The sequence below is a fragment of the Aquarana catesbeiana genome, linkage group LG05 (assembly GCF_042186555.1).
Source record: "Aquarana catesbeiana isolate 2022-GZ linkage group LG05, ASM4218655v1, whole genome shotgun sequence".
NCBI classification, from domain to species: Eukaryota; Metazoa; Chordata; class Amphibia; order Anura; family Ranidae; genus Aquarana; species Aquarana catesbeiana.
Window position 1 is genome coordinate 602,359,102 of NC_133328.1, and position 13,703 is coordinate 602,372,804.

At 50.6% G+C, this 13,703-nt stretch overlaps 1 protein-coding gene across 2 annotated transcripts in view; it reads right to left on the minus strand.

Moving 5' to 3' along the window:
- Nucleotides 1–8,348, minus strand: part of DERL1 (derlin 1) — a 63,316-nt gene extending 54,968 nt beyond the window's left edge. Inside the window, exon 1 of one of the 2 annotated variants that reach the window (XM_073632195.1) lies at nucleotides 8,071–8,348. In XM_073632195.1, coding sequence (XP_073488296.1) covers nucleotides 8,071–8,223 — 153 coding nt within the window. In that variant the 5' untranslated portion in view covers nucleotides 8,224–8,348. The remainder of the gene's footprint in view (nucleotides 1–8,070) is intronic. The other variant, XM_073632196.1, reaches the window with a different exon arrangement.
- Nucleotides 8,349–13,703: the final 5,355 nt, after the last annotated feature.

The following is a 13,703-nucleotide window of genomic DNA, read 5'->3' on the forward strand; positions in this document are numbered from 1 at the left end:
ATTTTTAGGGGTAAAAGTTTGCCGCCATTCCACGAGCGGGCGCAATTTTGAAGCGTGACATGTTGGGTATCAATTTACTCGGCGTAACATTATCTTTCACAGTATAACAAAAAATTGGGCTAACTTTACTGTTGTCTTATTTTTTTAATTTTAAAAAAGTGTATATTTTCCGAAAAAAGTGTGCTTGTAAGACCGCTGCACAAATACAGTGTGCCAAAGTATTGCAACGACCGCCATTTCATTCTCTAGGGTGTTAGAAAAAAAAAAAAAAAAAAAAAAAAAATAATATATATATATATATATATATATATATATATATATATATATATATATATATATATATATATATATATATATATATATATATATATATATATATATATATATATATATATATATATATATATATATATATATATATATATATATATATATATATATATATATATATATATATATAATGTTTGGGGGTTTTAAGTAATTTTCTAGCAAAAAAAACTTGTAAACACCAAGTGTCAAAAAGAGGCTCGGTCCTTAAAGTGGTGTTCCGGCCGAAATTATACTTTTTAAATAAAAATACCCCTATAATACACAAGCTTAATGTATTCTAGTAAAGTTAGTCTGTAAACTAAGGTCTGTTTTGTTAGTTTATAGCAGTAGTTTGTTATTTTATAAACTTACAGCAGGCCGTGGCCATCTTAAGTGTGGGCATCTGAAGCCAGACTGTATTTCTTCTTGGATCTCATCCTTGCAGATCTCACGCATGCTCAGTGCAGCACAAGCAGTGTAATAGGTTTCAGATCAGGTTTCCATAGCAACGGCAGTTTCAGAGGAAGTTGCCGCCCCTTCCCAGAATGCATTGCAAACAGGAAATGATGCGATGGGCCGCGGCCAGGGAGGAGGAAGTGAAAAATTAATACAGCAGATATACAGTAGGTGCTGAGAATTTTTTTTTTTAAATATCCAATTTGTTTACAGTGCACAGTTTAGTGAGGGATGCTGAAGAGTTGTAAAAGTGGGTGGAACTCCACTTTAAGTTGTTATGCAACCATATTATTTTATCTTTACTTCACTCCACCTAAAAGGCTTCAGTTTGTTTTTCAACTGAGTTGCACCATGGAATACTATACTTTTTACACGACCTGCAAATCTGTGTTCCTAAACGCATTAAACCCGCTGTAAATTTGCACCATTGTGAACTCAGAATGAAGGCGTTTTTTCAGGCTCTAAAAGGTCCAATAATAGCGCCTCTCCTACAGCCCCAGTGTGAGAACCCGAATGATTTCACACTGGGGCGGTGCGCTTGCAGGACGTTAGAAAAAAAAAAAATACTGCAAGCCGCATCTTTGGGGTGGTTTAGGAGCGCTGTATACACCGCCCCTGTCCATTGAAATGAATGGGCACCTCTGCCGAAGTGCCTGCAAAGCGCAGTGGTGCTTTTCAGGCGCATTTAACCCTTTCGTCAGCCACTAGCGGGGGTTAAAAGCGACTCACTAGCAGCCGAAAAGCGCCACTAAAGCTAGTGACCATGCTGGCAGCGTGAAAGAGCTCCAAAAAAAAAAAAAAGTGGAGAAAGTTCTGAATTTAACTTTGTCTCTTTTTTTTTACATCACAGAAACCTGACAATTTAAAAGGGGTGTGTAGACTTTTTATATCCACTGTACTCCCAGCATGTGCCAGGGATGTAACTTTTTTTTTTTTTAAAAAGTTCAATTGATGGGTTTAGTTCCACTTTACCCACGGGTCGGCTGTGCAGAATATAATAACAACAATGCTGGGGAAAAAAATCGATTTAAATCTTGAATCGAGTTGAGAGGTCAAATTGATTCAAAATTTAAGCAAATCGATTTTTTTTTTCACCGCGCAGGTCCTGAGGCGCTGCGGGCATGAGTTTTTACACGAGGCCGCGGACTAGGCCGAAGCTGCGGCCTCGCCTAAAAACTCCTGCCTGCAGCTCCCCAGGACCGGCGCTGACACCGCGCCGGTCCAGAGGAGCTGCGGGCAGGAGCCTTTAGGTGAGGCCGCGGCTTCGGCCTAGTCCACGAGGCCGGACGCTGCGGCCTCGCCTAAAAACTCATGCCCGCAGCGCCTCAGGACCGGCGTCAAAAAAAACAAAAAAAAACAAAAAAAAAAACAAACACACTTGATTCGAATCGTGAATCCAGTTTTTTTTAAAGAAAATCTCCCAGCCCTTATATACACACACACATACATCATTCTGTTCTTCTGGGTGGGGGAGTTCTGGCTGTGATGTGATTAATCACGACACAAGCCAATCAGCAGGTACCGGCCAATGGATGAGCGCCAGCACCCACTGATCAGCGAGGATGAAGACAGGACAGAGCTCTGCCTACGTAAACAATATAGAGCTTCATCCTGTCAGCGGGGATGTGATTGTAAATAAAATCCTTAGTGAAAGCACCACACAGTGCGAAAAAACACTGGCTAGGCACACATTTAACCCTTTGATCGCCCTAGATGTTTAACCCCTTCCCAGCCAGTGTCAGTACAGTGACAGTGCATATTTTTTAACACTGATCCCTGTATTAGTGTCACTGGTTTCCATAAAGTGTCAAAAGTGTCAGTTATGCCGCGTACACACGAGCGGACTTGTCGGACTGAACTCCGAAGGACTTTTCAACGGAGTTCTGACGAAACGGACTTGCCTACACACGATCCCACCAAAGTCCGATCATTTCGAGCGTGATGACGTACGACCGGACTAGAAAAGGAAGTTCAATAGCTAGTAGCCAATAGCTGCCCTTGCATCGTTTTCAGTCCGTCGGACTAGCATACAGACCAGCGTTTTTTTCTATAAGAATCGAGTCCGTTGGAAAGATTTGAAACATGTTCTATTTCTAAGGTCCGTCAGATTTTTCAACAGAAAAGGTCCGATGAAGCCCACACACGATCGGAATGTCTGACGGATTTGTCCTGTCGGACCTTTTCTGCCAGAAAGTCCGCTCGTGTGTACGCAGCATAAGCGTTAGATTGCCCACCATACTATCACAGTCCCCTATAAGATGCTGAACACCATTACTAGTATATACACAAAAAAAAAAAAAAAAAAAAAACATAAATAAAAATTCCAGTATATACAGTGCATCTGGAAAGTATTCACAGCGCTTCACTTTGTCAACATTTTGTTATTTTACAGCCTTATTCCAAAATAGATAAAAAAAATGTATTTTTCTCAAAATTCTACAAACAATATCCCACAATGATAACAATTAAGAAGTTTGTTTGAAATCTTAAAAAATAAAAATAAAAAATCCCATGTACAGAAGTATTAACAGCCTTTGCCATGACACTCAAAATTGAGCTCAGGTACATCCTGTTTCCACTGATCATCCTTGAGATGTTTCTACAACTTGATTGGAGTTCACCTGTGATAAATTCAGGATGATTGGACATGATTTGGAAAGGCACACACCTGTCTATATAAATTCCCACAGGTAACAGTTCATGTCAGAGCACAAACCAAGCCATGAAGTCCAAGGAATTGTCTGTAGACCTCCAAGACAAGATTGTATGGAGGCACAGATCTGGGGAAGGGTACAGAAAAACTGTTTGCAGCATTGAAATTCCCAATGAGCACAGTGGCCTCCATCATCCCTAAATGGAAGAAGTTTAGAACCACCAGGACTCTTCCTAGAGCGGGCCGCCCTGCCAAACTGAGCGATCGGGAGAAGGGCCTTAGTCAGGGAGATGACCAAGAACCCGATGGTCACTCTGACAGAGCTCCAGTGTTTCTCTGTGGAGAGAGGAGAACCTTCCAGAAGAACAACCATCTCTGTAGCACTCCACCAATCAGGCCTGTATGGTAGAGTGGCCAGAAGCCACTCCTCAGTAAAAGGCACATAACAGCCCATCTGGAGTTTACCAAAAGGCACCTGAAGGACTCTCAGACCATGAGAAACAAAATTCTCTGGTCTGATGAAACAAAGATTGAACTCTTTGGCCTGAATGGCAAAGCGTCATGTCTGGAGGAAACCAGGCACCACTCATCACCTGGCCAATACCATCCCTACAGTGAAGCATGGTGGTGGCAACATCATTCTGTGGGGATGTTTTTTTAGTGGCAGCAACTGGGAGAGTAGTCAGGATCGAGGGAAAGATGAATGCAGCAATGTACAGAGACATCCTTGATGAAAACCTGCTCCAGAGCGCTCTGGACCTCAGACTGGGGCGAAGGTTCATCTTCCAACACAACAACGACCCTAAGCACACAGCCAAGATAACAAAGGAGTGGCTTTAGGACAACTCTGTGAATGTCCTTGAGTGGCCTGGTTGAACATCTCTGGAGGGATCTGAAAATGGCTGGGCACTGATGCTCCCCATGCAACCTGATGGAGCTTGAGAGGTCCTGCAAAGAAGAATGGGAGAAACTGCCCAAAAATAGGTGTGCCAAGCTTGTAGCATCATACTCAAAAGACTTGAGGCTGTAATTGGTTCCAAAGGAGCTTCACCAAAGTACTGATCAAAGGCTGTGAATACTTATGTACATGGGATTTTTTTTTTCATTTTTAATCAATTTGCAAAGATTTCAAACAAACTTCTTTCCCGTTGACATTATGGGGTATTGTTTGTAGAATTTTGAGGAAAATAATAAATTTAATCCATTTTGGAATAAGGCTGTAACATAACAAAATGTGGAAAAAGTGAAGCGCTGTGAATACTTTCTGGATGCACTGTATACCGTAGTGCAAAAAAACAAAAAAAAACAAAAAAAAAAAAAAAAACACAGGGATGATCAAACACCACTAAAAGAAAGCTCTATTTGTGGGGCAAAAAAACCCAAAATATACATTTCATTTGTGTACAGAATTTGTATGACCGCGCAATTGTCAATTAAAGTAACACAGTGTTGTATAGCAAAAAATGGCCTGATCATGAGGGGGGTTATATGATGCAGCTCATCAGTATACACACACACACACACACACACACACACACACGTTGGCAGTTTTCCTGCCAGGGGATCCATTACTTTTCCACTTCCTTTAACAACTCCAATAGCATAGGTCAGTGATGGTGAACCTTGGCAGCCCAGATGTTTTGGAACTACATTTTCCATGATGCTCACCTACATTGCAGAGTGCATGAGCATCATGGGAAATGTAGTTTCAAAACATCTGGGGTGCCAAGGTTCGCCATCACTGGCATAGGACATCTATAGGTTGAAGTGGTTATACCGGAATGATATCTGCACCTGCAGGCGGCATCATCCCAGTATCAAAATTTGCAGCCAGCGATTCCTTGTAAGGCAGAAATAATTTGAGCAGCTGAACATCTGCGGGTGGCGGAAGGAAGTCCGCGCCCCCCCCCCCCCCCACCACCACCACCACCTTTCCTGGGCTCTGCCATCTGATCGCGGAGCCCGGGAGCAATGAGACTGTAGTTGCAATGGCGGTACTACACAGACAGAGGAACTGTAGTAGTTGCCCATTTCTTGTGACCGCAGAAATGACAAGGATTTCACCACTTCCGGTTTCGGCTCTTTGTTTACCTGGAAAAAAGCCGATCAGATCGATCAGTGATCGGCTGCATGGGAGGCCAGAGGAGAGATTTGGGGTCTAATAGACCTCGGATCTCTCCATAAAGAAGACCTGTCACAGCCCATGCTATCACAAGGGATGTTGTTCATCCCTTGTGATAGCAATAAAGTTAATCTTAACTTTAATTTTTTTTTTTTAAAAATGAAAGAGACCATGGAAAAAAAAAAAAAAAGTTTTGGATAAAATAAAATAATAAAGCCCCCCATCCCCTGTGCACAAATGTTAATGCATACGTAAGCTGTACACCCGTATGTAAATGGCATTGGCACCGCACATGTGAGGGATCGTCGTGATTGTTAGAGTGAGAGCAACAATAATAATTCTATCACCAGATCTCCTCTAACTCTAAACTGGTAACCTGTAAAGGCTCTTCAGTCGCTGTCTATGAAGTAGCGCAGTCTGCATTCCATGGGCTGATACAACTATAAAGTGTGACATGCTTGGTATTTATTTATTTAGCGTAACAACATCCTTTATATTTTACCAAAAAAGAGGAGGGGGCGATGGTGGTAGAAGGGGGGGGGGGGGGTGAGGGTAACGAGACAATAGCGGTAGGTGGGCTGGGGACACAGGCAATAGGTAGGTTTGGGGGGGGGGGGGGACAGAGGCGGTAGGTAGGTGGGGGGGGGGGGGGACAGAGGCGATAGGTAGGTGTGTGGGGGGGGGGGGACAGAGGCGATAGGTAGGTGGGGGGGGGGGGAACAGAGGCGATAGGTAGGTGTGTGTGGGGGGGGGGGCAGTGGCGATAGGTAGGTTGGGGGGGGAACAGAGGCGATAGGTAGGTTGGGGGGGGAACAGAGGCGATAGGTAGGTTGGGGGGGGCAGTGGCGATAGGTAGGGGGGGGGGGGGGGCAGTGGCGATAGGTAGGGGGGGGGGCAGTGGCGATAGGTAGGGGGGGGGGGGACAGAGGCGATAGGTAGGGGGGAGGCGGACAGAGGCGATAGGTAGGGGGGGAGGCGGACAGAGGCGATAGGTAGGTGCGTGGGGGGGGACAGAGGCGATAGGTAGGTGTGTGGGGGGGGGGACAGAGGCGATAGGTAGGCTGGGGGGGCAGAGGCGATAGGTAGGTGTGGGGGGGGGGGGGACAGAGGCGATAGGTAGGTGTGGGGGGGGGGGGACAGAGGCGATAGGTAGGTGTGTGTGGGGGGGGGGGGACAGAGGCGATAGGTAGGTGTGTGTGGGGGGGGGGGGGGGGACAGAGGCGATAGGTAGGTGTGTGGGGGGGGGGGGGACAGAGGCGATAGGTAGGTGTGTGGGGGGGGGGGAACAGAGGCGATAGGTAGGTGTGTGGGGGGGGGGGGGAACAGAGGCGATAGGTAGGTGTGGGGGGGGGGGGGGAACAGAGGCGATAGGTAGGTGTGGGGGGGGGGGGAACAGAGGCGATAGGTAGGTGTGTGTGTGTGGGGGGGGGGACAGAGGCGATAGGTAGGTGTGTGGGGGGGGGGGGACAGAGGCGATAGGTAGGTGTGTGGGGGGGGGGGGGGGGGACAGAGGCGATAGGTAGGTGTGTGGGGGGGGGGGAACAGAGGCGATAGGTAGGTTGGGGGGAACAGAGGCGATAGGTAGGTTGGAAGGGGGGGCAGTGGCGATAGGTAGGTTGGGGGGAACAGAGGCGATAGGTAGGTGTGTGGGGGGGGGGGAACAGAGGCGATAGGTAGGTGTGGGGGGGGGGGGGGGAACAGAGGCGATAGGTAGGTGTGTGTGGGGGGGGGGGGACAGAGGCGATAGGTAGGTGTGTGTGGGGGGGGGGGGGACAGAGGCGATAGGTAGGTGTGTGGGGGGGGGGGGACAGAGGCGATAGGTAGGTGTGTGGGGGGGGGGGGGGACAGAGGCGATAGGTAGGTGTGTGGGGGGGGGGGGGGAACAGAGGCGATAGGTAGGTTGGGGGGAACAGAGGCGATAGGTAGGTTGGAAGGGGGGGCAGTGGCGATAGGTAGGTTGGGGGGAACAGAGGCGATAGGTAGGTGTGTGGGGGGGGGGGAACAGAGGCGATAGGTAGGTGTGGGGGGGGGGGGGGGAACAGAGGCGATAGGTAGGTGTGTGTGGGGGGGGGGGGACAGAGGCGATAGGTAGGTGTGTGTGGGGGGGGGGGACAGAGGCGATAGGTAGGTGTGTGGGGGGGGGGGACAGAGGCGATAGGTAGGTGTGTGGGGGGGGGGGAACAGAGGCGATAGGTAGGTGTGTGGGGGGGGGGGGGAACAGAGGCGATAGGTAGGGGGGGGGGCAGTGGCGATAGGTAGGTTGGGGGGAACAGAGGCGATAGGTAGGGGGGGGGCAGTGGCGATAGGTGGGGGGGGGGCAGAGGCGATAGGTAGGTAGGTTGGGGGGGGGTGGTGATAACGGTAGGTAGGACAGAGGTGGGAGGGGGACAGAGGCGATAGTTTGGGTGGGTGATAGTCGGTATCTCTGCCCCGGTGGCCCCCTCTGGTGGTCGGTGGAGTGCCGGGTAGACACCTCCTGAGTCAGGCTGTCCGGTCCCCGGTAGGTGGGTCCGGTGATCAGACATCGTACCTGGAACTTGTACAGGAAGTACTCCGGCCATAGGATCAGGTAGACCGGGTTGATGAGGCCGAGCTTCCCCAGCAGAGGGACGGCGATGGATGCGGCGAACCAGTACCGGGTGATGAGCGGGATGCTGCGGAACCAGTCCCCGAGGTCTGACATGGCGGCGATGTCAGCGGGACACACCGGGTCCGGTACCTACGACGTCACGCGCCCACCGCTGACGTGTCCGCTCCGAATTCGATCAGCCAGACCCCGCCCCCCATTCGCTGTCACATGCTGATCACGCCCTCCTCTCATCGAACGGAGAATCACAGGGGGCGGGGTTACATTAAATGCCGTCACGTGACAGCTGGCACGGCGTATACACAAGTCACGTGGGGGGGGCGACATAGAAAAGTTTGGTTGAATGAGCTGTCAGATCCATAGCGCCCAACTGTCCCTGATTTGGAGTAATGTCCCTCTGTCCTCCTCATTTGTCCCTCATTTTGGTCTGATCCATATAGTTGTATATAAAATGCACTTTTTATCTATTAAAAAGTGTTTTCCAGAGTTAAACCTTTCATCTGATTTCTAAATTGCTGCATTTGTAAATTCCAGCAGCCAATATAAAGGAATAGTAGTGGTAAAAAAAACACTTGTGGGTTTAACCAGGGGCGTTGCTAGGTCTACAAAAGATCTGGGGCTAGAGCCCATAGCAACGTAGTAAAGAAAGTCATACACTTGGGCGGGCATACACATGTATCTAATATACGTGTGTGTGTATATATCCCCAGAGCACCCCCTTACATCAAGATCCCCAGAGAGCCTCCCCCTTAAATCAGGGTCCCCAGAGAGCCTCCCCCTTAAATCAGGGTCCCCAGAGAGCCTCCCCCTTAAATCAGGGTCCCCAGAGAGCCTCCCCCTTAAATCAGGGTCCCCAGAGAGCCTCCCCCTTAAATCAGGGTCTCCAGAGAGCCCCCCACTTACATCAGGGCCCCCAGGAGAGCATAGTTGCCAACTGTCCCGGATTTCCCGGGACATTCCCGGGACTCAGACTCCATTCCCGAATTTGTGGTGTCCCGGGAAATGTCCCAAAAAATCCGGTTCTCGATTTTCGAAACGGCCGCCATTTTATTGAGGTTCAGGAAGACGGCTGGGGGGGGCTAGACGGAGCTTCTGCGTCGCCCCCCACCCTCCCCCCAGCTCCGCCTCGCCCCGCCTACCCCCCTGCCCCGCTGCCAGTCTGATATGGAAAGGGGCGGGGGTTCTAGCCATGATGCTGCGGACACACTACTAGGACACCTCTGAGGTGGGGGGGGGGCGCGCGCGCACCTCTGTGGGACTCCTGATGTGAGGGGGGGGCACTGGGGACACCTGATGTGAGGAGGGGTGGGGCACTGAGGACACCTGATGTGAGGAGGGGTGGGGCACTGGGGACACCTGATGTGAGGGGGGGGCACCACTGGGGACACCTGATGTGAGGGGGGGTCCACTGGGGACACCTGATGTGAGGAGGGGTGGGGCACTGGGGACACCTGATGTGAGGGGGGGCACCACTGGGGACACCTGATGTGAGGGGGGGTCCACTGGGGACACCTGATGTGAGGGGGAGCTCCACCGGGGACACCTGATGTGAGGGGGAGCTCCGCCGGGGACACCTGATGTGAGGGGGGCTCCACTGGGGACACCTGATGTGAGGGGGGGCTCCGCCGGGGACTCCTGATGTGTGGGGGAGCTCCGCTTGGGACACTTGATGTGAGGGGGGGCTCAGCTTGGGACACCTGATGTGAGGGGGGGCTCCGCCGGGGACTCCTGATGTGAGGGGGGGCTCCGCCGGGGACTCCTGGTGTGAGGGGGGGCTCCGCCGGGGACTCCTGATGTGAGGGGGGGCTCCGCCGGGGACTCCTGGTGTGAGGGGGGGCTCTGCTGGGGACACCTGATGTGAGGGGGGGCTCCGCCGGGGACTCCTGGTGTGAGGGGGGGCTCCGCCGGGGACTCCTGGTGTGAGGGGGGGCTCCGCCGGGGACTCCTGGTGTGAGGGGGGGCTCCGCTGGGGGCACCTGATGCAAAGACGGACTCTGCTGGGACATCTGACGCAAGGACGGACGGCTGGTGGCAGGCGACGTGGCTAGTGACACGCTCAGGGATCCCACTGATCAGGGGCGTTGCTAGGTGGCAAAAAGACCAGGGGCTTCAGCCCGAAGTCCCTGACCTACATACACTGACCTACCTGACCCATACTGACCTACATACACTGACCTACCTGACACACACACTGACCTACCTGAAACACACACACTGACCTACCTACCCGACATACACTGACCTACATACACTGACCTACATACACTGACCTACCTGACCCACACTGACCTACATACACTGACCTACCTGACACACACACTGACCTACCTGAAACACACACACTGACCTACCTACCTGACATACACTGACCTACATACACTGACCTACCTGACACACACACTGACCTACCTGAAACACACACACTGACCTACCTACCTGACATACACTGACCTACATACACTGACCCACACTGACCTACCTGACCTACATACACTGACCCACAATGACCTACATACAATGACTTACCTGACCCACACTGACATACACTGACCTACACTGACCTACACTGACATACATTGACCTACCCACACTGACCTACCTGACCTACATACACTGACCTACCTAACCCACACACACTGACCTACCTACCTGACATACACTGACCTACATACACTGACCTACCTGACATACACTGACCTACCTGACCCACACTGACCTACCTGACCCACACTGTCCTACCTGACATACACTGATCTACCTGACACACACACTGACCTACCTGACATACACACACTGATCTACCTACCTGACATACACCGACTTACATACACTGACCTAACTGACACACACTGATCTACCTGACACACACTGACCTACCTGATACACACTGACCTACCTGACCTACATACACTGACCTACCTGACCCACACTGACCTACCTGACATACACTGACCTACCTGACCCACACTGACCCACCCACACTGACCTACCTGACCTACATACACTGACCTACATACAATGACCTACCTGACATACACTGACCCACACTGACCTACATACACTGACCCACCCACACTGACCTACCTGACCCACACTGTCCTACCTGACATACACTGATCTACCTGACACACACACTGACCTACCTGACATACACACACTGATCTACCTACCTGACATACACCGACTTACATACACTGACCTAACTGACACACACTGATCTACCTGACACACACTGACCTACCTGATACACACTGACCTACCTGACCTACATACACTGACCTACCTGACCCACACTGACCTACCTGACATACACTGACCTACCTGACCCACACTGACCCACCCACACTGACCTACCTGACCTACATACACTGACCTACATACAATGACCTACCTGACATACACTGACCCACACTGACCTACATACACTGACCCACCCACACTGACCTACCTGACCCACACTGACCTACATACACTGACCTACCTGACACACACACTGACCTACCTGACATACACACACTGACCTACCTACCTGACATACACTGGCCTACATACACTGACCTACCTGACATACACTGACCTACATACACTGACCTACCTGACATACACTGACCTACATGACATACATACACTGACCCACACTGACCTACATACACTGACCTACATACAATGACCTACCTGACCCACACTGACCTACCTGACCTACACTGACCTACATACACTGACCTACCTGACATACACTGACCTACATACACTGACCTACCTGACCCACCCACACTGACCTACCTGACCCACACTGACCTACCTGACATACACTGACCTACCTGACCCACACACACTGACCTACCTACCTGACATACACTGACCTACCTGACATACACTGACCTACCTGACCCACACTGACCTACCTGACCCACACTGACCTACATAAACTGACCTACCTGACATACACTGATCTACCTGACACACACACTGACCTACCTACCTGACATACACTGACCTACATACACTGACCTACCTGACATACACTGACCTACCTGACACACACTGATCTACCTGACACACACTGACCTACCTGATACACACTGACCTACCTGACATACACTGACCTACATACACTGACCTACCTGGCCCACACTGACCTACATACACTGACCTACCTGACCCACACTGACCTACACTGACCTACCTGACCCACACTGACCTACACTGACCTACCTGACCCACCCACACTGACCTACCTGACCTACATACACTGACCTACATACAATGACCTACCTGACATACACTGACCTACCTGACCCACCCACACTGACCTACCTGACCCACATACACTGAGCCACCCACACTGACCTACCTGACCCACACTGACCTACTTGACATACACTGACCTACCTGACACACACACTGACCTACCTGACATGCACACACTGACCTACCTACCTGATATACACTGACCTACATACACTGACCTACCTGACATACACTGACCTACATACACTGACCTACCTGACCTACATACACTGACCCACACTGACCTACACTGACATACACTGACCTACCTGACCCACACTGACCTACACTGACCTACACTGACCTACCTGACCCACACTGACCTACACTGACCTACCTGACATACACTGACCTACATACACTGACCTACCTGACCCACACTGACCTACATACACTGACCCACACACACTGACCTACCTGACCCACACTGACCTACCTGACCCACACTGACCTACATACACTGACCCACCCACACTGACCTACCTGACCCACACTGACCTACCTGACCCACACTGACATACACTGACCTACCTGACCCACACACTGACCTACCTACCTGACATACACTGACCTACATACACTGACCTACCTGACATACACTGACCTACATACACTGACCTACCTGACATACACTGACCTACCTGACCCACACTGACCTACCTGACCCACACTGACCTACATACACTGACCTACCTGACATACACTGACCTACCTGACACACACACTGACCTACCTGACATACACACACTGACCTACCTACCTGACATACACTGACCTACATACACTGACCTACCTGACATACACTGACCTACACACACTGACCTACCTGACACACACTGACCTACATACACTGACCTACCTGACCCACATTGACCTACATAAACTGACCTACCTTACCCACACTGACCTACACTGACATACACTGACCTACCTGACCCACACTGACCCACCCACACTGACCTACATACACTGACCTACCTGACATACACTGACCTACCTGACATACACTGACCCACCCACACTGACCTACCTGACCCACACTGACCTACATACACTGACCCACCCACACTGACCTACCTGACCCACACTGACCTACATATACTGACCTACCTGACATACACTGTCCTACCTGACCCACACACACTGACCTACCTGACCCACACACACTGAAATACCTGACATACACTGACCTACCTGACTCACACTGACCTACATGACCCACACTGACCTACCTGACCCACACTGACCTACACTGACCTACCTGACCTACCCACACTGACCTACCT